Source organism: Emys orbicularis, chromosome 17, assembly GCF_028017835.1.
Source record: "Emys orbicularis isolate rEmyOrb1 chromosome 17, rEmyOrb1.hap1, whole genome shotgun sequence".
NCBI lineage: Eukaryota > Metazoa > Chordata > Testudines > Emydidae > Emys > Emys orbicularis.
Genome location: NC_088699.1, coordinates 24,326,653 through 24,352,106, shown reverse-complemented (window position 1 = coordinate 24,352,106; position 25,454 = coordinate 24,326,653). Strand labels below are relative to the sequence as shown.

The 25,454-nt window shown below is 51.1% G+C and overlaps 1 protein-coding gene across 1 annotated transcript in view; it reads left to right on the top strand.

The window, feature by feature from the left end:
* TSPOAP1 (TSPO associated protein 1) overlaps positions 1 to 25,454 on the top strand; it is a 171,646-nt gene that overhangs the window by 8,412 nt on the left and 137,780 nt on the right. The window contains exons 2-4 of the mRNA XM_065418224.1: positions 7,236 to 7,343; positions 11,693 to 11,821; positions 21,168 to 21,344. Coding sequence (XP_065274296.1) covers positions 7,236 to 7,343; positions 11,693 to 11,821; positions 21,168 to 21,344 — 414 coding nt within the window. The remainder of the gene's footprint in view (positions 1 to 7,235; positions 7,344 to 11,692; positions 11,822 to 21,167; positions 21,345 to 25,454) is intronic.

Below are 25,454 nucleotides of genomic sequence, written 5' to 3'. Positions count from 1 at the left end.
GCAGGGGGCTGGACTCGATGACCTTTCGGGATCCCTTCCAGTTCTAGAAGATAGGATATCTCCATATATTATAATTAATTATTATAACTCAAAAACTGGATAGATTTTGCTCAAATTTTACAAAAAACAAACAAACAAAAAAACCACCTTGCGACAGAAACCAAACATGTAAAATTTCTGTTCAGAAGGAGTTTCCAAGACGTATAACAATGTGAAAAGTGGCTATTGTAAAGGAAATTGTTTGGCATGCTTAATTATAGTGTTTACTGTAATAATCCTGAGGTCATTTAAATGCTTTACTCCTCTCATCACCTCTTAATCGTCCCTTCTCTAAATGAAACAATCTCAATTGGGTTCGCTTCTCCTCGTAGCTAAGTGACTTGTCCAGTGATCACATGGGAAATCTGTGGCAGAGGCAGGGGACAATCCATTTTTCCATTGCCTAAAGCATAAGACCAGCCTTGACCAAAGCAGACTTCAGCCTTTCATTACACACCTTCCAACTCTGCACTGAATGGGACAGAGGAACTGTTGGGAAAAAGCTATCTGTGATCAAACTTTCTCCTAATGGATACACACAAAGAAGTGGAATTAAGATTGTACAGGCAATGTTAATACTGGCATTTCCTAACTTTTGAGTGTTTGGCTTTGCAATGGAATTTTCTAGTGCTTTTTATGAAAGCAGACAAAGAAACAAAACCAATTGAATAGCTAAGTAGGAAGGTATCAGATTGTAATGGTCACTGTCAGTAGTTTCTTATTGACAGGGCTGGCTCCAGGGTTTTGGCCGCCCCAAGCAGACAAAAAAACAAAACAAAAAAAACCCGCGATCGCAATCTGCGGCGGCAATTCGGCGGGAGGTCCTTCGCTCCGAGCGGGAGTGAGGGACCGTCCGCCGAATTGCCGCCGAATAGCTGGATGTGCCGCCCCTCTCCGGAGTGGCCGCCCCAAGCACCTGCTTGCCAAGCTGGAGCCTGGAGCCGGCCCTGCTTATTGAGTAAGATCTGGTGTTGGAGCTAGATTGTTAACAGTCCAGGCATCTTGCTTCCTGTCAGAAGCAGCATAGTCTACTGTGTAAAGTCCCATGAGGAGCTCACCCAAGTAGAGAGGCCTGCTCGTGTTCGGGGGTTAGGGAAAACTTGTTCCACTTGTGTGTATTCAGCTGGTAATCAGCAGTTGGAAAGAGTGTTCAAAGTACTCTCTGTCTCAGCATTGGATGACCGCAGGCTTGCCCTGTGGAGAAAGGAAACTGCTTGGGATCCTCAGGTCACCTCTTGAAATTGTTCTATTTGGGTCAGTTTGTGAGAGATGAAGCAGCACATAAAATGACACTTTAGGGAATACAGTGTGCAGTTCTGATCTGACTTTGACAGCAACCTTGAGGTGTTTCTGTGTCATTGTCTTTTTGCCTGACTGCTAAGACTTTTTCTTTTAGATTTGCTGTTCTAGTGTTTGGATGGAGAGGAATTGCTCCAATGTCAGTGAATTGGAACTGGTCATGGTTCCGGGTGAGATGTCCCTGTCTCCTTGTTCACACATTTAATCCTCCCTATTTGTCTCTCCCCCTCAGTTTTAGGGGCACATTAACTCCTCAGTCCTTTACCTGGACTCTGAACCAGCCTACCTGATCCTGAGCACGGCAAGGCCAATGTGGAAGAGGCTATCAGGTTGCCTTGCTGCCCCTCTCGGGAAAGGACCCATTGATCTGTAGAAGAGGGCAGAGCAGTCTGCCTCTGTCAGCTCCCCAAGGGGCCTTTGCATCTTTACTGTGCCAGCAAAGCAGCATGTGCTAAGGAGGCTGCTGGAGGTGATGTTTCCTGTGACCACATGTGAATAAGAAGAGCTTGTGATGCTTTTTGCAGAAGTAGGAACACAAACCCCATTGTCTTGGCTAAATGTCAGTGTAGGTTTTACTGAAATTCCCCCTGTTGATTCAGCTGAACAGAACTGGACCTTCCTCACTTCTGTGGTGAGCGTGACCTGGTCAGTTAGCTAGAAGGTGCTTGTGACAGGGGCACTGTGCTAGGACTCCAGATGCACAAGGAATCTGAATTTGGGTTGCATGAGCAACCTTATGATGAGAGAATGGCAGCATTAGCCACCCCCAACTAGAGCTCCGCGACACTGGCAGTTCTGAATCAAATCGTTCAGTTTCTGACACTCAAAATTTTCTGCGGAAAAAAACAGTTCTAACAATGAGTGTTTGAAGGCACCATGCTGTGTTCTTGAACGTTTCGCAACACGCCAGATTCATTTGCATATTGTTTCGCTTTTTTGTTGTTTATTGTATTGTTTGAAATCTGATTGAACTTTGTGGGGTTTTAACACAGTTACGATGATTCTTTATTTCACTGTCATCTTTCTGTTTGTTGGCTGGGTTTGTTTGTATCAGTGTATAAGGGACAGACACAGGAATACCAACTGGAAGGACCTGCTCCTACAATGTGAAGCAAGTGGACAGAGACCTGTGCCTACCATGGAGGTTACTGGGACTCAATATGGTTGCAGGGCTCTGCCCAGCTGTTTCACATGGCAGGAGCAGGGACTAAGATGGGGTACTGGGATCCTTTGCAGATTTTGCGCTAACACTCCACAAATGGCTTTTTAAAATTATTTTGTTGGGATTTTAAAATTACATTGGAAATTTTGTGGGCTTTTTGGTTTTTGGCTGTAATTAAACTATATTTTATGACCCATTTCTTGCTATAATAGGCTTCTTATATTTTTACTGATCCTTTTAGCTTTTGCTGGGCAACATTTTGCAAATGTTTCTTTAACTGAGATTTTTTGAATGACTAAATCAGAGATTTCATTTTTGGTCCTGTTTGCTACAGAGATGGCAAAGTAACTGCATCCTTGCTTTTGTGATGAGTGGAAAAGGCCTGTGCTCCTTTTCGGGGTACATTGAATTGCTAAAGGAAGTTTCTGTTTTTGTTCCTTGCATGGCTGTGCCAGCTCTTTTGCAGAATGATTGTGATGTTTTAATTTGCTTAGAGGGCTGTGGAGAGTTTGCAGTGTGTCACTTTTGTATAATGGTTAGTATTTTATGCAATTTTGCTATGGTTTTAGAAGAAAGGCTGAGAGAGGGGGTGTCCCTGTACTGCTGGTGATTACCCTAGAATTTCCCTGAGAACACACGCAGCTGCATCGCTGCACTCATGCACTGCTTCTTTCCCCTGCCCCCGCTGACCTGTTTAGTTCGCTGTCAAATTCTGAGACTGGGTGAACTTGAGATATATGCTCCTAACTCCCATAGGCAGATTGAAAATCCCAGCTTAATTCCTTTACGAGGCAGGGGTCTTCAAAGGAGCCTCAAGGAGGCTCTGGCTGCCTAAGTCTCTTCGGTTCCTTTGAAAAGCTTAGTCTGGAAGCATTTCGTGCCATAAACACTTAGGAATATTAGCATGGCCTGGAACGAGGCTGCATTATTGTTTGTGGTAAACAATGGCATGTGTAATAAAATAAAAGCCATTTCATTCTAGTAATGACTATTTAATAAGTGTAGCCTGAAGTCTAGCCAGTCCCTCCTGTCTTGGCAGGGCAAACACATCCTCGGGAGAAGAGGCTACGTCTGGGCCCTCTCAGCCCTGCAGTTCTATGGCAGGAAGGAGCCCCAGCCAGTGCACCCCAAAGAGGTGGTGAATGCTCGTCTAGAACCTCCCACCAGGGCCAGCCTTAGCGGCTGCGTAGGGCACCTGAAAATTTGGGGCACCCCTGGGTCTTAGTGTCCACCCGCCCACCTCTTCCTATCCCTGTTCTGACCCTTCCTGCAGGCTCCCACCACAGCTGGCTGCTGCAGCCTGGTGAGTCTTCCTTGGGAGGGGATCTAACCCTTCCAGCCTGCCTGACCTATCAGCACAACATTGAAACTGTTAAAGAGCCACTCAAGGGGTAATGAAGCCATTTCACAGGCATTTGCCAACACCAGCTATATACTGTCAGTTTTTAACCAATTCTCCAGTAACTGAGGAACATTCCATTATGACGCCCCTACAAAGCACAGCTATGGACTGGCAGGGTGCTAGCTTTGTAACAACAGCAACCCAGTATTCCAAGCAACAAACAGAACCGCCTCCGAGTTCCTAGGTGCTGCTGGTAAAAGCTTTTGGGCAGATTTTCACAGGGCCTGTGCTTGCTGTGGTGAGTAGCCAGTCAGAAGCTTGACGCTGACATGGTGACAGCTTGCATGCTCAGACGTCATTTTCAGGACATTGCTGTCTGTGGCATGCCTGCGGCTGGCTGCTTAGTAGCAGGAAGCCAAAACCACAGGGTTATCTATATCCATATCTATACACAGATCTGCTGTCGTTTTCGACATTTTGAAATTCAAGTTATGTTTTGCAAACAATTCCTACATATTCCTTCTCTTCTTCAAGAATCTCCAGCTACAGACCGAACAAAGGGGCTCACCCCCGCTGCTTGCCACAGACACATGCACCTTTTGCAACATGACCAGGGGCTGGGGCCAGGAAGCCAAGCTGAAGTAAAGCCTTTGCCCGCTCTCTCAATGAGCCCATGAGGTGGGACTGTCGTTTCCCAGCAGTGAGGTGGCAAGCAGAAGAGTAACAGAAAGACAGAAGATGCATTTTCTGCCTAGCATTGTCTCCCCACTCCCCATTTTGTGTGTGTTTAGTCTTGTTTTGGTTTGAAGGGATCAATCACAACAACTCACGACAACCTAAACCAACTATCACTTTTCCCCAGCAACGAGAGTTAACACCATCTTCAGTGCATCTCAGAGACTGCCGGGCAGGGGGGAGTCTGAAGGGAATCACAGGCCCCAAACACAATAAACGAGGAGTCTGGTGGCACCTTTGCCTTGCTGGGCCCGAGACACAGCCTTTCCCGTTTTTAGCAATCCCCCCGCCCCAACAACAGCATTTCTGTTCTGCTTCCCATCCATTAAGATTGCATCTAGCCCCCCCTCAACAGCCCCAGGCCCGATTCCTGCGGGAGTGACGTTTAAAGGTCACATTGGCAGCTGGGGTCAAGCCGCTCCAGTGAAGTCAAAGGAGCTGTGCCAGTTGACATCAGCTGAGGAGCTGCCCAGGCTGTTTTCATAGAAATCCCTGCTTAGCCCAACCTGGCATGGAGCTGCTGTTGGGGTCAGGAGGACATGCCCTCCAACCGAGGGCTGGCTTTAAGCCGATTCCCTGGAAGGGGGCCCCGTGCCTAAGAGGGCCCTGCAACGTCCGGGGCTGCCGGCGGAGCGGGAAAAAAAAAAAAAAAAAAAAAGCCACGTCCTGCTTCTCCCCCCTCCCTCCCTCCCTCCAGCGCTTGCGCCTCCATACAGCTGATCAGCGCAAGCCTGGGAGGGAGGGGTGAGGAGGAGGAATGCGGCATGTTGGGGAAGATGCGAGGCCAGGGTGGGGATTTGGGGAGGGATCCAATGGGGCAGTGAGGGGGCGGGGCTGGGGGCGGGGCCAGGGCGGGGATTTGGGGAGGGATCCAATAGGGCAGGGAGGGGGCGGGGCTGGGGACAGGGATTTGGAGAGGGATCCAATGGGGCAGGGAGGGGGCGGGGCTGGGGCGGGGCCAGGGTGGGGATTTGGGGCGGGATCCAATAGGGCAGGGCCAGGGCAGGGATTTGGGGAGGGATCCAATGGGGCAGGGAGGGGGCGGGGCCGGGGCGGAGTTGGGGCGGGGGGGCGCGAGACAATTTGCGTCCCGGCGTGGGGCCCCGCACCTGCTAAAGCCGGCCCTGCTCCCACCCCCCTGGATCGCTGCTCCCCCATGTCCTTATCCCCCATGCTTCCCATGCCAGGACTCTGCTCCCCCAGGAGTCACTGATCTCCCACCAGAGTCCATGTCCAGCAGCCCCCACTAGAGCCCCATGCCCATCTGTGGGTCACACGGAGAGTATAACCTTCCCTCCGTCTGCCTGGCAGATCGCTGCTCCTAGGGGTGGCTCTAAGCTACCATGACAGAATTCAGGGGTGGGGATCAGGCTGTGTGGACACTGGCTGGGTTACATGGTGGAGGGAGAAGGAGCTCGTTGTGGAGCTGAGGACTCTGCTGGGCTGCTAGGAAGTCAGTGGGAGGTGCGGATGCTGCCCAAAGTGCGCTCAGCTCAGATTGGTTGAGCTGCTCCTCTGTTCTCAAGTCAGGGGTGGCAGAGCCTTCCCACAAGTGGGGGGGCCAGGGCCCTCCCAAGACCCCACCCCCGCACCGGGGGGGGCAGGCTGAAAGCAGCCCCCTGCCTGTGTCCCTGCCCCCGGGTCCCCCACCTAGGCCAGGTGGAGGGATCCAGGCTCCCCACAGCTGCCCACATGGCTCTTACCATGGTGGGCATGGCTCCGAGGCCCCACCCCTCAGCTGGAGCCAGGTCGGAGTAAGAAGAGCCGCGTGGGCAGCTGTGGGAAGTAGGCGTGGACCACAACTTTCCGGGCTCCCTGGCTGGGCTCCAGGGGGGAAGGGGAGGAGCAGGTAGGGTGACCAGACAGCAAGTGTGAAAAATCGGGACAGAGGGTGGGGGGTAATAGGAGCCCATACTAAAAAAAGCCCCAAATATCGGCACTGTCCCTATAAAATTGGGACGTCTGGTCACCCTAGGAGCAGGGGGCGGGGTCCCCCCAACAGCCTACCATCCCATCCCCCTCCCCCTGCAGCCTCCCATCCCACCCCCTCCCCCTGAAGCCTCCCATCCCCCTCCCAGCTCCCTCTGCAGCCTCCCATCCCCTTCCCAGCTCCTCCTTCAGCCTTCCATCCCATCCCCCTCCCCCTGCAGCCTCCCATCCCCCTCCCAGCTCCCCCTGCAGCCTCCCATCCCACCCCTCCCTCTCCCCCTGCAGCCTCTCATCCCATCCCATCTCACCTCCCCCTACAGCAGAAGTCCCCAAACTGTGGGGCGTGGGAGGAACATTCATGGGCAGCACTCCTTGCCCCACCCCCACCCCCAGCTGTGGCCCCAGCCTCGCCTTGGCCTCCTGACCCCTCTTTCCACATCCCCCACTCCCAGCTCCGGCTCCGGGTGGGGGGGGAGGGGAGGGGCATGGACAGGAGTAAGGGAGGGCATGAGGTAAAAAGTTTGGGGACCATCCCAAACAACCTCCCATCCCATCCCATCCCAGCTCCCGCTGTCCTTCCTGCCCACACCCATCATGCTATTCTTCAGCCTTTAGGAGGAATTCCTAGGATGTGAGGCTAGTGCAGGACAGTAGGGGTGGGCAGGTGTCCGTCTGAGTTCGTTGCAAAGTGGCAGTGATGTGCTAGCTTGTCTCTCCCTTCCTCCGTAGTGTTGTGCTGATTACAGCTACCTGGTGAAGCAGAACAGGAAGCTCCTGAGGGCGCTGGAGGAGTTACAGCACTGCTGCACCAGCCTGAAGGAGGAAAACTGCCTGCTGGTGAGCATGGGAGAGGGGCTTTGGGTAGAGTCTGTGCCGGCTTGGGACATTGTGCAGGGCCGAGGATGCATGGCTCTTGTGAACCTCCCCAGAAGCCAGTCAGGCCCACTGACAATCAGAGACCCAATCCCAGGCTGACATCACTAGGGGTGGGGAGGAAGCAGCTGTTGGGAAGAGGCAATGTTGATTTGTCTGCTGACACAGCTTCCCTGAGCCAGGCTTCCGCCAGGTCAGATCCAAAGGCAACTCTCCGACCACATCAAACCATCACCCTGGGCCTGCATTAGTGCCGCAGCAGCACTACAACTTCATTGTAACCCGTCTTCACACGCTCATCACCTCCTAGCTCCCTGGCAGGAGAAGTTCCACAAGAAAGTTCTTTAAGTGGTTTAACTACCGAGCATGACAAAGAGCCGCACTGTGTTAGTTCCCCATTGCTCCTGGCTAGGGAAGCTCATCCCAAAGCTTCCGAGAACCACAGCAGTTCAAATCCCTCTCTGGGCACCATTTATAACAAGACTCGGGGGTCACCTGCAAGGACTGAACCCAAGACCTCAGGCTCCAAAAGCAGCAGCTGCTAATGCTTGAGCTGACGAGCAGTGCCGCTAAGCCGGCTGCAGTAGTAGACTCATAAAGCTTTATAAGTGATCCAGCCACAAGAAGGAGAGAAAGAGCCACTGTGGGTTACAGTTGCCTCTTCTGAGGGTTGTTAGGGACATCTGCACTGCAGCTTGGAGCCTGCTTCCCAGCTCAGGCAGACATACGTGTGCTTTCTCTGCGTGCTAAAAAGACCAGTTTGGCAGGGGTGGCAATGGGTGGCCTCTCGGGCTGGCTGACAAACCCACCCGGAACTGCTGGGTGTGTACTAGCCCAAGCAGCCACCCGAGCTACCCAAAGCTGCACTGCTTTTTAAACATGCTAGCCGAAGCAGCGCTAGTGCGTGTCTAGCCGAGCTAGGAAGCACGCTCCCAGCCGCAGGGTAGACGTACTGTTAGGCTCTCATCGCTAGTGCGAGTATGTGTAGCTGAGCCTCAACGTCTGATCCAGTGTGTCAGCATCCAGCCTCATGAGCGCACAGGCATTGCTCCTCTGGAACGAGCTGTAACAGCCTGCCTCAGAATCTGTATCATCTAGGGTGACCAGATGTCCCGGTTTTATAGGGACAGTTCCGATTTTCGCTGTCTGGTCACCCTAGTATCATCAGTAACATGACGTCAGCCTTGTCTACACTGCAAAGTTTTGTTGGCAAAAGGCAGCTTTTGCCGAGAAAACAGGGGAGGTTTACACACTACAAAGCTAATTTTGGTGGCAAAACTGCTGTTTTACCAACAAAATAAAACCACCTCAACGAGAGGCATAAAGCTTTTTGCGGCAAGGTTTGTAGATGCTGCTATTTGTGTTGTTGACATAACTGGCTTCCACCAGTATCCCACAATGCCTGCCATGACCGCTCTGCTCACTGTTGTGATCTCTACTGCCCTGCAGGCACATGCCCCTCCCCTTTCAAAGCGCCAGGAATATCTGACAGCTCAGCCTGCTGCTCCTCGGGGAACAAAGAGCAAATCACTGGAATGCTCCTGTTGTGCCTGGCACTAGGCACACAGGGGCAGGCAGCGTGGGGGGGACGGGGACTGCGGCGCTGCTTTGACATTTCTCAGCGCTGAGAGCTCACAGAGCTGCTCAGGATGCTGCACCCAGCAGCTGAGGAGGCTGTGGGAGAACTCGAAGGGAATCACAGAACCATAGGCAGGCAGAGCGGGCTGCTTTGGGAGAGACTGCTGTGCTGAGCAGAGCCAGGGACTGATGTGGGGGTGTGTGTCCCCCTCCCCCTGCCTGAGGATCGGTTGCTCAGCCCTACTGTCTCCCCCGCCCCAGACACACCACTCTCCTCTCCCCCCGCCCCACTTCAGTTGAAAAAGTGGCTGACAATCTACTTGGATGCCCCTGGAATCATGGGACTGAGAAACCTGCATCATGTGATGCTGTACTTGCCCCATGAGGCATTGCAAACCCTTCCCAAAGCACCCTGCAGCCAGTTGCACAGTGGGATCACTACCCACAGTGCTCTGCTCTCTGTGTCCATGCAAGAGCTGCTAGTGCAGATGAGCTCTGCCAACACAAGGAGCTAGTGTGGACGTGCAACAGCGCTTTAATTAAAGTGTCAAGTATCAGAGGGGTAGCCGTGTTAGTCTGAATCTGTAAAAAGCAACAGAGGGTCCTGTGGCACCTTTAAGACTAACAGAAGTATTGGGAGCATAAGCTTTCGTGGGTAAGAACCTCACTTCTTCAGATGCAAGTCAGATAATGGACACAAGTCAGATATCAGGAATGGCAATATACAAAAACCTGTAGGAGAACACTTCAACCTCCCTGGCCACACAATAGCAGATGTTAAGGTAGCCATCTTACAGCAAAAAAACTTCAGGACCAGACTCCAAAGAGAAACTGCTGAGCTCCAGTTCATTTGCAAATTTGACACCATCAGATCAGGATTAAACAAAGACTGTGAATGGCTATCCAACTACAGAAGCAGTTTCTCCTCCCTTGGTGTTCACACCTCTACTGCTAGCAGAGCACCTCACCCTCCCTGATTGAACTAACCTCGTTATCTCCACACTGATTTATACCTGCCTCTGGAGATTTCCATTACTTGCATCTGAAGAAGTGAGGTTCTTACCCACGAAAGCTTATGCTCCCAATACTTCTGTTAGTCTTAAAGGTGCCACAGGACCCTCTGTTGCTTTTTAATTAAAGTGGCGTAACTTTTGCTGACAAAACTTTGTAGTGTAGACAAGGCTGTCCCTGTAACTCTTATGCCTGTAGCACTGTTAATGTGTCCACCCTCATCAGTCAAAAAAACCCCTTTGCAAACCTTCAGAGGAGTAGCCTGCAATGAGCTGAAAGGTTTACATTGGTCCAAACAACATGTACTAAACATTTGCTCACATTAATTTAATCCCTTATGCTGCTTTATTGTATTTTAAAAAAAGATCTGAAGAAAGCACAAACAATCCAAAGTGGTGGGTTTGGGGACAATGATTAAGCCCGGGTTGTTTTTTTCCTTCAAAATGCCCTTAAAAATCAACCACTTTACAATCTTCATTAAGGATTTAAAATTAATCATATGTTTCAAAATACACAGGTTTGGGATAGCCCTATCACCCCACCAAATAAAGAACCTGGCCAAACCCAGCTATGGTGTCACTCCTGCTCCCCCATAATGCCGGGCACGTGCACTTTAGTAAAGCATTTCTCAAAGCAGGTCTCGAGATCTTACTCCTGACATTCACTCCGGTTTCGTCACTGAAGACCTGTGAAGGAAGGGCAACGAAAACGGCAGATATGCCGGGGAACATCCAGTGGGGCAAGGCAGGAGTTGGTTTTAGGGCTTATCTTACTTAACACTTTCTAAGAGAGGAGCAAATCGCCTGTGGCTGGCATTGCCAGATGGCACTAAATCGGGAGCAGTTGCAGTTTATCGGTTTATCAGTGAGGACAGATAAATAATAAAAAAGGATTTAGAGAGAATAAAAACATGGGAAGAAAGTAAAATGAGATACAACTTGGAAAAATGGAATTAACACATGTGGAGACATATTATTTGAAACACGGAGACTGCTTGGGATGGCGTGTTGGGAAAGCAGTGATCTCTAGAGAGACTGAGGGGAGAGGTAGATGCACATGAGAGATCCATGTGCCATGGCACAAAGCAAGGATGTGGTGTTGGAAGCTTGCAGTCGGTCCTGGGCACCATATGGTTGGAAAGCTGCAGATAAACTGCAGGGACCTCAGAGGAGAAAACCCAAATGGTTGAGGAGAATGGAAGGATTGCTATTTGAGAGGATCTGAAAATGCTAAATCCTGGTTTGGCTAAGTGATGCTTCGGGGGACAGCGTAAGAGCCTGCAAATGGCTAAGGGATGTAAGCACAGCGGAAGGAGAATTGTGTAGGGTGGCATCCGGGGGCTTAACTGGAAGTCAATGGGATGAAATTAAGAAAGGGGCAATATTTAGGATGAATATCAGGAAAAACAAACTGACAGTGAGGCATAGGAAGCTGTGGAAGAAACTCAGGGAAACGGGGTAGAAGCCTCAATACCTGGGATGTGCAAAACTTGAGCAGACAAAATGCTAGAAAATGTAGAAATTGAAGAATACTGCATTAGCCCCAGAGGATGGACTGGATCTTCTACTGCCAGGGCCCTCTGCCAGCTCTAGCTCTCTGAGTGTGTAGTTATAATGGGGGCCTTGCCTGGACAGGGTGAGACTGGAGATGGAGGTTTGGGGGGCTGTAGGGCTTTGAGCAGGGGGTGAGCAAAAGGGCCGTTAACCATTCCACTCATTACTTAGCGGAAGAGCTACTTTCCCGAGACTGAGGAGAAGGTGAAGCACTTGAAGAGAAAGAACGCAGAGCTGGCCCTGATCGCAAAGCGCCTGGAGGAAAGAGCAAGAAAACTGCAGGAAGCAAACCTCAAAGTAGTAAGTGTTTAACCCTTTGCAGCAGCAGCATATGGCATGGCACTGCCTGTCCATCCCCTCCCCCCAGGCCTTCAATGCCACTAGTGATGATTGGGTAGTTGGAGGAGAACGCGAATTGGAGCAGAGTTGGCAGGTTATTTTTCCTGTACCTTTGGCTAACAGGAAGATACAGCCTGTGTCCCAGGCAGGCTTCCTTGGAACCCCCCGCGAGAGCCTTGGGGTGCCACAGACAGTTCCAGGAATGACAAAAGCCAGTATCTCACTGACCCCAGCGAAAGAGCAAATCACCACTCTGGCTGAGATTCTCCCCTCAAACTGCCCTGCTGCATCGGGTAACTCAGCTCTACACCCATCCCCATTAACACGCCAGCATCCACCAGCGTGTTCCTCCGAGTGTCTTCCCTATCGCTTTGGTGATAACTGCAGCGTGGCCATGGGATAGTGGGGTGTGGGAACTGGTGATAATTGTAACCACTGGCTGGCTGGTTTCCGTGGGTTGTCTGCAGTGTGCATGTCCTCAGTGTGCCGGGGGAGGGGGAACATGTGCTGCTGGAGAGGGAGTAGGTATCAGCATGGGAAATGAGAGGGGAAGTGAGGTCACGGTGGATGCCGGTGGGCGAGATTCCCATGGCGTGTGGGCATTGCCTGTCAGAACTGCCTGCCTGTTCATTACTGCGGGGCACCAGGCACTGGGCTATGTAAGTGCCAGGTACACTTGAAATGGGCCCTCACCTTCTGAAGGTTCAACTGCTGCTGTAACTGGGATTTGTTCCCTCCTTCCTTAGGAGGATTAAAAAGACGGACAGGCCATTTCTGTGGGTAATAGAAGATCCCCAGTGACGTGGGAGGAGAGGAGAGAGCTCAGAGCGAGACCAGCCCTTCTGCTTCAGGGCATCAGCCAGCCTGTCTGACAGGGGTAGGAAGAAACTCGTTGTCCCGGGGGCAGGTCCCAGAGAGGATCAGGCACCCAGCCTCCCTGTGACAAGCTCTGCTAAGGAGAAGGAGCCAACCCAGCTCCACCTGTGGACAGGGGCGCTGGAACAATGTGTATAGCAGGGGTGCTGAGAGCCACTGAATCAAGCTGCAAACCCTGTATGTGATGGAACCCCTTCAAGCCAGGGGGTGCTGCTGCACCCCCAGCACCCCTAGTTCTAGCCCCCCTGCCCGTGGCTAGTTCACTGCCTAGGTAGCTAGGCAGCAGTTCATTAGGTAAGGGGCACCTGGGCCTAACACAGGTTTGTAGGGCTCAGTCAGGAAGCCCAGAAAAGAGGAAGGTGGGGAGGGAGAGACTCCTCAGGGGAGCTGGGCAGGAAGCTAATCCCAGTGGTGTCTCCTTAGAGAGCAGAGGCTCCCGGAGAGAGGAACAGGCCTGGAAAGAAAGTGCTCCAGAGGAATGAACTGGGTGTGGGACCTCCAGGGGAGCCACTAGGGACTGGTTTAGTTGAGGGGAAGACGGGGATCTAGCTGAATGCCCACCAAGCTGCCAGGCCAGGAAGCCAACTTTGGGGCTAAAGGGAAAAACAGGGGTGGAAAGCTTCTGATTGAAGCTTTTGTGTTGCTCTTTCCTGTTAAATGAACAAGACCCTCTGAAGAAGATGCTCTTTAGTACTGGAAAGCCTGCTTGGACTTGTTTATGCCCTGGGTGAGGGAAACTGAGGAAGGGTCTCACCTACCATGCTGCACCTGATCACAAGGGGCATGCTGGGGTGACCTCCGTGCCATTACACTTCCCTATGGGCAAGTTAGTCCAGAACTACCCACTGCAGGGCTTCTTGCACCACTGCTGAAGCAGCTGTGGCTGGCCCCTGTTAGAGACAGGCCATTGGGTTACCTGGGCCACAAGCATGACCTGCTCTGGCAATGCCTTCCTCCCTTCCTGAGGCTGCCTGTGTGGTTTGCACCAGCCTGTGACCACGGTCAGGTTACAGCACATTCAGCCCCCACCTCAGGGTGTTCTCCAGCCCAGGGCCTTTTGCTGGGAAGAGCTTTTCTCTGACTCCAGAGAGGTTCACCCTGGCCTTGCTATAGCAAGGGGAACTCCAGAAGAGGCCAGGAAGTTACAGTCTCTGACCAACAGGCCTGAGGTAGGCAGGTGTAATGCCTGTCCATGGGGGCCAGGCCTGGAGCCTGCCTGCGGCTGGAGGAGAGAGAGGCTGGATCCTGAATGGAGGAGAAGGACCAGGCACCAGGGGCTAGAGTCTTGCCCTGGCCAAGCGGCATGTCTGCAGTGTGCCGGGGAACCGGGAGCTGGAGAGAGTGAGGGGCTGTAGGAACTGGAATGGGAAGAGATGTCCCATGCAAGCTGATGGGAGAGGACGTGATGACAGTGCTGAGCAGTGGGTGAGGTAGCCATTGGTTTGGTGTGGGGCATTAGGTGTCTGCTCCAGGTTGAATTTACTTCCTGGAACATGCACACACAAGTGGGGGTAGTGGCTTCTCTGCTGAGCATTCAAAGGCAAGCTGTGTGCTTCCTCCATGGCCTAGCCGAGTGGGACCAGTTGCTCACAGTGTGCTAGCCCTCTGCCAGCCAGGTGACGCCTGGGGCAGGCGGGGTGGGGGAAAAGCCTTTCTCTCTATAAGCTGCGGTGAGCTTAGTGACTCAAAGTCCTTTGCTGAGAACCTGCGCAGCAGCTCTGCCCACTTGCCAGGCAGGACACAAGGGGTATTACTACATGTCCAAGCTTCTCCGCCACTCAGAACCGGGCTTCCCCTTCCCCTCTCTCCTGGCCAGGGCCTTTCGGAGGCAGAGGTGCAGGCAGAAGCCTGGGACAGGGAGCACAAGGAGCACGGAGTCCGAATTCAGATGGTCGCACTGATGTGCTGTGTGGGCCGAGGCAGGTCACTGCTCCGTCTCAGGGCCCCCGTGTCTCCCCTGGGAAATGGGTGTCACATAAGGCATCATACGCAAGCTCAGTGCTAGCCCTGCCCCTAAGCAAAACTACTGAGATCCCCTGCCAGGTCATAGCTTCGCATTAGGAGGAAGAGTCTGAGCCCTGGGCTACACTAGGCACTTACATTGGTACAGCTCTGGGAGAAATCCACCTCTGGGGAGCCTTAGCTCTACGGACCTAAGGCCCGGTGTAGACAGCACCAGTCTCCTGCTGACCTGGGGGGAGGTGGGTACCCCGCTGATGGGAAAACCCCTCCTGCTCGCATAGGTCGTGTCTACAGGGAAGTGCTGCAGTGGGGCAGCTGTAACTTTTAAGTGTAGATGTACCCTGAGGCCAGGTCTACACTACAGGCTTATAGCAGTATAACTACATCTCTCAGGGGTGTGGAAAATCCACCCCCTGAGCAACACAACTACACTGCCCTAGCCCCGTGTAGACAGCGTTAGGTCAGCGGGAGAGCTTCTCTTGTAGACATATCAACCGCCTCTGGTGGGGGTGGATTAACTACACCGTCAGGAGAGCTCTCTCCCATTGGCATAGGATCGTCTGCACTTCAGTGCTACAGCGGTACAGCCGCAGCAGTGCTGATGCAGCGTTTTAGGTGTAGACTTGCACTCACTGAAAGGCAGGAGAACAGCCTTGATAGAGGGCTGCTTAGAGACCCACCTGCTCAGTCAGGGCATCTTCAGCCATTTGCAAAAGGCAACTGGCAGATGGTTATTTCCCCTGGTGTCAGTCTCCTGAGTACCCAGGAAGCCTTGGCATGGTTTGGGGGGAGAATCATAGAATCATAGGACTGGAAGGGACCTCGAGAGGTCATCTAGCCCAGTCCCCTGCACTCAAGGCAGGACTAAGTATTATCTATTCTTGACCATCCCTGACAGGTGTTTGTCCAGCCTGCTCTTAAAAATCCCCAATGATGGAGATTCCACAACCTCCCTGGGCAATTTATTCCAGTGCTTAACCACTCTGACAGTTCGGAAGTTTTTCCTAATGTCCAACCTAAACCGCCCTTGCTGCAATTTAAGCCCATTGCTTCTTGTCCTATCCTCAGAGGTTAAGAAGAACAATTCTTTTCCTTCCTGCTTGTAACAACCTTTTATGTACTTCAAAACGGTGATCAGAGAGCTCTCCTGTTGGCATAGTTAATCCAGCTCTGAAAGAGGTGGCAGCTATGTCGACAGGAGAAGGCAGAACAGGCACTGTCTGGAGACCGGAATTGGGTGTTACTGGGCTTGGTGCCAGCTCTCCTTCTGCAGTCCCCACGAGAAGTGAGCCTGATCATTGCTATTGAGATAGTTGAAAAGCCCTCGTTGAACCACTCCGAGGTGCAGGCACAGTGGAGTGACGGGTTGCTGGAGCCCTCCCTGCTGGGGGGTTGTGCCCCTTCTGAAATGTCCATTGTAAGCTCTCCCATGGGAGCTTTCTCTGCAAGTTCTGTGGGCAGCACCAAGCACCTTTCAGGGACTGGGCAAAGAAATCATCAACCTCTCCTGGGTACTGTTGCCTGTCACTGTGGATAAAGTGGGGGATCTGAGATGCAGAAATAACATGGACTAGTAAAAGTCCTCCTTTTCCTCCTAAAACTGCATCAAAAATCTTCTATCAGAGGGGTAGCCGTGTTAGTCTGAATCTGTAAAAAGCAACAGAGGGTCCTGTGGCACCTTTAAGACTAACAGAAGTATTGGAGCATAAGCTTTCGTGGGTGCATCAGACGCAAGTAATGGAAATTTCCAGAGGCAGGTATAGATCAGTATGGAGATAACGAGGTGAGTTCAATCAGGGAGGGTGAGGTGCTCTGCTAGCAGTTGAGGTGATAATGTCTTCCTGTGTTGTTGGTGGGAGGGTATCAGTGCGCTGTTCAGTGCTCTTCAGTGGACATCATACCAAATGGACCAACAACACAGGAAGAAGAACTCCACATGGACTCCTCCTGAGGGTCGAAATGACAGTCTGGACCTATACATAGAATGCTTCCGCCGACGTGCACAGGCAGAAATTGTGGAAAAACAACATCGCTTGCCTCATAACCTAAGTCGTGCAGAACGCAATGCCATCCACAGCCTCAGAAACCACCCTGACATTATCATCAAAGAGGCTGAAAAAGGAGGTGCTGTTGTCATCATGAACAGGTCTGACTACCAGAAGGAGGCTGCCAGACAACTCTCCAATACCGAATTCTACAGGCCACTTTCCTCAGAGCCCACTGAGGAATACACTAAGAAACTGCACCATCTACTCAGGACACTCCCTACACTAACACCGGAACAAATCAACATACCCTTAGAGCCCCGACCGGGGTTATTCTATCTACTACCCAAGATCCACAAACCTGGAAATCCTGGACGCCCCATCATCTCGGGCATTGGCACTCTCACTGAAGGACTGTCTGGATATGTGGACTCCCTACTCAGACCCTACGCCACCAGCACTCCCAGCTATCTCCGTGACACCACTGATTTCCTGAGAAAACTACAATGCATTGGTGACCTCTCAGAAAACACCATCCTAGCCACCATGGATGTAGAGGCTCTCTACACAAACATCCCACACACAGATGGAATACAAGGTGTCAGGAACAGTATCCCTGATGATGACACAGCACAACTTGTTGCTGAGCTCTGTGACTTTATCCTCACGCACAATTATTTCAAATTTGGTGACAATATATATCTCCAGACCAGTGGCACCGCCATGGGCACCCGCATGGCCCCACAATATGCCAACATTTTTATGGCTGACCTGGAACAACGCTTCCTCAGCTCTCGTCCACTCACGCCCCTTCTCTACCTACGCTACATTGATGACATCTTCATCATCTGGACCCATGAGAAGGAGACCCTGGAAGAATTCCACCATGATTTCAACAGCCTCCACCCCACCATCAACCTCAGCCTGGACCAATCTACACGGGAGGTCCACTTCCTAGACACCACAGTACAAATAAGCGATGGCCATGTTAACACCACCCTATACCGAAAACCCACCGACCGCTATGCCTACCTTCATGCCTCCAGCTTCCACCCCGGACACACCACACGATCCATCGTCTACAGCCAAGCGCTGAGGTACAACCGCATCTGCTCCAACCCCTCAGACAGAGACCAACACCTACAAGATCTTCACCAAGCATTCTCAAAACTAAGATACCCACACAAGGAAATAAAGAAACAAATCAACAGAGCCAGACGTGTACCCAGAAGCCTCCTGCTACAAGACAGGCCCAAAAAGGAAACCAACAGAACTCCACTGGCCATCACCTACAGTCCTCAGCTTAAACCTCTCCAACGCATCATCAGTGGACCCATCCTGGACAATGATTCCTCACTTTCACAGACCTTGGGAGGCAGGCCAGCCCTCGCCCACAGACAACCCGCCAACCTTAAGCATATTCTCACCAGCAACCACGCACCGCACCATAACAACTCTAACTCAGGAACCAACCCAAGAAACAAACCTCGATGCCAACTCTGCCCCCATATCTACACCAGCAACACCATCACAGGACCTAACCAGATCAGCTACAACATCACCGGCTCATTCACCTGCACGTCCACCAATGTTATATATGCCATCATGTGCCAGCAATGCCCCTCTGCTATGTACATTGGCCAAACTGGACAGTCACTACGCAAGAGGATAAATGGACACAAGTCAGATATCAGGAATGGCAATGTACAAAAACTGTAGGAGAACACTTCAACCTCCCTGGCCACACAATAGCAGATGTAAAGGTAGCCATCTTACAGCAAAAAAACTTCAGGACCAGACTCCAAAGAGAAACTGCTGAGCTCCAGTTCATTTGCAAATTTGACACCATCAGATCAGGATTAAACAAAGACTGTGAATGGCTATCCAACTACAGAAGCAGTTTCTCCTCCCTTGGTGTTCACACCTCAACTGCTAGCAGAGCACCTCACCCGCCCTGATTGAACTAACCTCGTTATCTCCATACTGATTTATACCTGCCTCTGGAAATTTCCATTACTTGCGTCTGATGAAGTGGGCATTCACCCACGAAAGCTTATGCTCCAATACTTCTGTTGGTCTTAAAGGTGCCACAGGACCCTCTGTTGCTTTTTAAAAATCTTCTGTATCTCTCCAGACCAGGAAAGGCTCAATGGGTTTCAGTGAGCACCAGGAACACATACCCCTGATTTCAGAGTGTTGAAACATGAAAACTCTGAGCTGCTAACCTCAGAGAAACAAAATGTATAATGGACAACTTGATTTCTAGCTGGTCTAGTTACAACACACCGGCCTTGTGTAATTAAGGGAGTGTGTGGGCGGCATCTGTGCACGGTTGCCGTGGCAGGCGGATACTTAAAGGGAGAGGTGCTGAGGAGTTAGCATTTGGTTGCTAAAGGTGGCTTCAGTGCCCGGATATGCTGCAGCACACTGGGCCTGCCTAGTGATGCAAGGTCCCCTGAGCACCGAGATCCTGCTGCTGGATGATTTGCATATATGAAAGGCATTAGAAAGCAAGAGTTTGCCCTGAGTTATCTATCCCCTTTGCACTGACTGAGGAGGAAATTCACACCTGCCCAAGTAGCCAGGCTTTGTGCCGGCAGGGCACAGCTGGGGGTGGGCGTCACCCGTGAGCAGGTTTCTATTAAATCATGACCCTTGGGAACTGCCTTCATTTTGCAGTTGTGCAGAGAACTTTGATTTTGCCAAGGCTGCCGCTTGTGTAAAGGCTGTTGAGCATCCAGAGAAGAGCAAAGGAGCCTGGCCATGACTGATGGCTGCTTTGCCAGCCCCCTAGGGAATGTCACCATTGCTGACAATGGGCTCTGGTGGTGGGATGCATGTGCAGTGAGAGCCAGACAGTGCCCAGCACTGGTTCAGCCATGCACGCACAGTTCAGCCAGGCTTCTGCATGGTGCTGGATATCGCCTGGTCCTGTCTGCGCTTACAGCTGACCTGTGCTCAGTACCACCCCAGCCACACCTGCTATTAACTCCTGCTGCATTTCCTAGAGTAGACAGAGCTGCTGTGTCTCATGCACAGGGCATCAGACCTTCTCTCTCTGCTGCTCACTCCTATGGGCCATGGCATTTGGCCTCTTAGCAAGAAACGCAAATTAACCTCCATCTAGAGCTGATGGGTTCAAATCTCCCTCTGCCCAGCTGCCCCTCTGGTGTCTCTGGGAGCCCAGCAGTCATCTCCAGCTCACTCCCTCCAGAGTCGTCTCTTCTCCCTCCACTCACAAGCTGACAGAGGAAGAGGCACCTTTAGCTCAGGGCACTTCTGGGCTGTGGGAGACCCAGGTTCAGTTCCCCATACTGTGGAGCAGGGACTCCCCTGTGAGTGGTCTAGCCCCTTGCCTAGAGTCATTTTGACAGACTAGGTGGGCACACGGTAGAACACCACCTGAGCCCAGACTACCCATAGCTCACTGGGATGCAATGTGGGAGAACCAATTCAAATCCATCCGAAACAAGAGGCAGAGGGGGAGCCTTGAGCTTGGGTCTTTCATCTCATCCCAGGTGAGAGCCCTGGGCTAAAGCTTATAAAGGCACCACCTCCTTTGTGAAACAAGCCCTTCATTTCCTTTGCTTTTCTTTTTCCAAGTGCCCAGAGACGGAACAGACATTTGGATATGAGTCAGCAGTGTGCCCTCATTGCCAAGAAAGTCAACGGCATATTGGGCTGTGTTAGTAGGAGCGTTGCCAGCAGATCAAGGGAAGTGATTATTCCCCTCTATTCGGCACTAGTGAGGCCAGACCTGGAGTACTGCGTCCAGTTTTGGGCCCCCCACTACAGGAGGGATGTGGACAAATTGGAGAGAGTCCAGCGGAGGGCAACAAAAATGATTAGGGGGCTGGGGCACATGACTTCTGAGGAGAGGCTGAGGGAACTGGACTCATTTAGTCTGCAGAAGAGAAGAGTGAGGGGGAATTTGATAGCAGCCTTCAACTCCTGAAGGGGGGTTCCAAAGAGGATGGAGCTCAGCTGTTCTCAATGGTGGCAGATGATAGAACAAGGAGCAATGGTCTCAAGTTGCAGTGGGGGAGGTTTAGGTGGGATATTAGGAAACACTATTTCACCAGGAGGGTGGTGAAGCACTGGAATGGGTTACCTAGGGAGGTGGTGGAATCTTCATCCTTAGAGGTTTTTAAGGTCATCCCTGGCTGGGATGATTTAGTTGGGGTTGGTCCTGCTTTGAGCAGGGGGTTGGACTAGATGACCTCCTGAGGTCTCTTCCAACCCTAATCTTCCATGATTCCTTTGCTCCAAAGCACATTTTTGTTAACTTTTTTGATTCACCAAAATTTTTCAGAAGATTCAACTGATTTTTTTTCTTTCAATTTTTCGAAGCTGCCAGTGAACCAAAAAAGTCAGTGATGCCCCCGACTCTGGTTATTTGCTCTGTGCCTGCTGCTTAACTGTGCAATTATTAACACCACCACCACGTGTGTGGTTTCTCCCTTGCTGTTCTCTCCCTGTTGCAGGTAAATGCTCCAGTGGCTATGAAGGGCTCCAGCCTGGAGCTGTGTAAAAAAGCATGTGCCCACCAGCGTGCCAAGGACCTGACAGAACAGGCCAGTGCCCTCCTAGCGAAAGATAAACAGATTGACGCTTTGCAGCAGGAGTGCCGGGAGCTACAGGCGAAGCTCACAGCTGGGAAGGTGAGTGTCTTTCTGGGGTTTTACTCATTGGCATGGACAGTTTTCATTTTTCAAATGTCTTCAGTATAATTGTTGGTGTCTTGCTTGTTAGAGAGGGATAGCTCAGTGGTTTGAGCATTGGCCCACTAAACCCAGGGTTGTAAGTTCTATCCTTGAGGGGGCCATTTAGGGATCTGGGGTAAAAAAAAAAAAGTTGGGGATTGGTCCTGCCTTGAGCAGGGGGTTAGACTAGATAACCTCTTGAGGTCCCTTCTAACCCGATGATTCTATGAATTACAAGCCTGGCTCAGACCCAGCTAGCCCTGTCTCTGACAGTGGCCAGCCCCGGATGTGTCAGAGGAAGGTGCAAGAACCCTGCAGTGGGTAGATGTTGGATAACCTGCACCCCATAAAGTCTCTTATACTTAGAGATTGACTTAAGCTTTGAAGCAGGAGGGTTTATTTCCCTTCCAAAGTGTTTGTTAGTATTAACTAGTAGGATTTGGGATGTTGCATCCATATATATGTCCAGTCTCTCTTTGAATCTCACTAAATTGTTGGCTTCAAGAACATCTGGTGGCAGTGAGTTACAAGGTCTAATTACACGCCCAGAGAAAAAGTATTTCCTTTTGCTGGTTCTGAATTTCTCACCTTTTAAGTTCATTGATATTCCCCTGTTCTTGTGTTATGAGACGGGGAGAACTTCTAGAGCATTTACTATTTTATCACAACCCCTCTTATTTGTCTCCTGTCTAAGGTAAACAGCCCCAGTCTTTTCAGTCCCCCTTCAGATGAGTTTTCCAGGCCCTTGATCATTCTTGTTGCTCTTCTCTGAACTCCCTCTAATTTTGCAATTAAAGAACAGCTTGTGGTAAATATTTTCCCTTCAAAAGTCAAGCTGTTTTGTTTGGACACATTGCTCGGCTTGTGTTCTCTGACTGAGTGAGGATAGCTCTAGAGTGGGTCTCCATCGTGCATACTCACAGCTGCAGAGTCTACATTTGGTTTCCATGAATATTCTGCATAACTGTTTGATAGCACTTAACAGTTGTGGTTTTACCAAATGCTGCTGCCAGGGAATGTGTTTCAGTACTCTGGACAGCTTGCCCCAGAGTGAATTCCTTTCCCAAGCCAAATATTCATGGATCAGTTTTAGCCGAAGAACAAGTTAATTACTGCAAATACTTCATTTTTTACACATGATAATATTCCAGCGTTGTCAGATGTACTAGCAGTCTCTGAAGTTTGACAGTAACCCAGCTACTGCTCTGGCCCCTACTCACAGCTCGGTCGGTAATGGATTTATCTTCACAATCCCCCTGTGAGGCAGGGCAGGGCTAGTTTCCTCATTTGACAGAAAGAGAATTGACATACCAAGAGACTAGGAGCAAGATTCACAAAGGGACTTAGGCATCATGCTGCTCATCATCACAATGCCACACTTTTAGGTGCCCAGCAGATCACTGGATCAATGGAGCCTGAGTCCGGCACCCAGGTTCCATGTGCCATGCATGGGGAGCAACAGGTGTGGAAGAATATGATCCACAAAAGCCAGCATCCTAGGAGGGGGGGCTGCCTAATCTAGCCAGTGGGAGATGGTGACTAAGCCCTGCCCCCCCCAAGATACAGTAGATGTTTAAATCCAGGTTGCAGGGAGGCACCTATCTTTGCTAGTGATTCACAGGCAGGAACTACTCAGGCACCTAAGGTGTTTCTCGTGTGAATGAGTTGGGCAGGTGCCCAACTCCACACAAAACAGCCAGAGGAGCCACCATGCACCTGTTCAAATCCTTTCTCCCCCTCTGGCACAGAGGGGAAGTGAACCTGGGTCTCCTACATCCCAGGCCAGTGCTCTGACCCCTGGACTGGGAGTTATAAGGTGGGCACTGCCATCTCCTCCCTCTTTGAATGGGCCCCTATCCAAAAGGATGCCTCTGAGTGTGCCTACTGGATTGTGTCCTGCATACGAGCCAGGCAGAGGAACACCTGTCTTCCCTGGTTCATGGATCGGGTTCGGGTTGGGGTGGTGGGGAGAGACAGGTGTCTGGACACCGAAAGGGAGGCAGCAGCGCATGTGTCCAGAGGCAGTAGGTGCTGAGGGAACTTTTACCCTGACAATGTAGGTGTCATGTGAATTTAGGAGCCTACAAGGTTTCGGTGGGAGTTTTGAGAGTCACAATGAAGCCTAAAATTGGGATTTAGAGGCCTAAACCCAGCTGGAGACACATAATTCTGGTGTTGAGGCACCTCAGTACCTTTGTGAATCTAGCCCTAGGTGTCTTGTCTGGGGCAGAGCAGGGAATTGACTCAAGTCCCAGGCTACTGCTCTAGTCTCTGGACTGCACTTCCTCTGAGAGACTTCATCGGACATCAGCTGTGCTGCCCACTGCTGAAAGCTAAGCACATGCTGCAGTGCTTTGTTGGAACGGGGCCGGCGAGCTGAGCACCTCTCAGGATTAAGCCCTGATAGGGCCAGTACTAAATCCAGAGTTCTATCATATATTAATTATTTTTTAAAAACTGTATCAAAGGACCATAATTAGGGTTGCAAAGTCAAGCACTCAAAAGTTAGAAAAGGCCACAATTAAGGTTGAGCTGGCCAGAATGATACCCTGCCTTTCCTTCCGGAGTGATTAGCAGTGATTTAGAACCCAGCGAAGGGGATGAGTAATTCAAATGATTCCTTCCAGTGCATGTTACCTTGCACTTGTCTACATGGAATTTAGTCAGGCAGAAAAAGGCAGAACAAGATTGAACAGCTGGAAGTTGAAGCTAGATAAATTCAGACTAGAAATATGTTGCAAATGTTTAACAGTGAGGTGAGTTAGCCATTGCAACAACTTACTAAGGACAATGGTGGGTTTTCTATCATTTGAGGTCTTTAGATCAAAATTAGCACTTTCACAGCTCTGCTCTAGACCAGAAATGATGGACTTGATGCAGGAATCACTGGGTAAGATCCTCTGGCCTGTGTTACACAGGAGGTCAGGCTAGATGATGTAATAGACCTTTCTGGCCTTAAAAAAATAATCTATGAATAACTTGCCCAAATCTGAATGAATTTCCATGGTACCAGCCATAGGCAACTCCCTTAGTTCAGGACTACCCCCTTGGCAAATGTCAAGTTCATTCTGTAACCACAGAGACACTAGACTTTTCAAAAAACTGGCAGAAGAATGTTCATAATGGGAAGTTCAGGCAACATAAACACAGGGGTCGCAGGATGAGGAGGAGCTGCAGAAGAACCCAACAAAGCCAGGTGAACGGACAACACTTTGGCAGTTTAAAGTCGACGTAGATAAGTGCAAGGTAATGTACATTGGAAGTGTAGCGGGGTGGCTACCCGCTCCAGCCCTGACAGGGTTAAAACCAGCCCGGGGAGAGGGCTGGAGGGCTGGGAGAACAGCCCAGGCTGAGTGGGAAGCAGGCCCAGCTGGCCCTATAAAGGCTTGAGCCTGGAGCTCAAGAAGACAGTCTCTCTCTCTGCTTGTAGAGAGAGAAGGGCCTGGCTGCAAGGGAGCTGAGCAGGGTACTGGGAGTGGAGCAGGGCTGGGGGAAGGCTAGAGGAGCTGGGGAGCTCCAGCCTGGAAAACCCCCAGGCTGCGGGCCTAGCTGAGGGCCTAAGACCAGTACCGGGGCTGCAGAGGGGCAGCCCAGCTATATAGAGAGGCAGCAGGTCCAGCCCAACCTTGCCTGTGATGAGTGGCATATACTGCAGTCTGCCCCAGGGAGTGGGGCTAGATGGTGACTGGCAGTAGCCGTACACTGAGGCGAGGTGGGGTTAGTAGGTGGGGGTTCCCCTGGGGGGGGGAGACCCTGAGACTGAGGGGTTCTGCACGGGGGGCAGAAACCCAGTGAAGGGGCACCGGGATCCTGGGAGGGACACGGGAGCCAGAGTGAGGTAAGGCGGATCACTGGCCTGCAGAGGGCGCTCCTGGCTGGAAAATGAGCTAATTCCTGAGGACGACCAGCAGGAGGCGCCGCAGGGGTGAGTCCAGCTCCTTACAGAAGGAACAATTTGGACTACTCACACACATTGCTAAGCTCTAAAGGTGTGTCTGTGCTGGAACTGGAAAGTGTAATTTCCAGCTTGAGGAGACAAACCCATGCTAGCTCTGATGGAACTAGCAA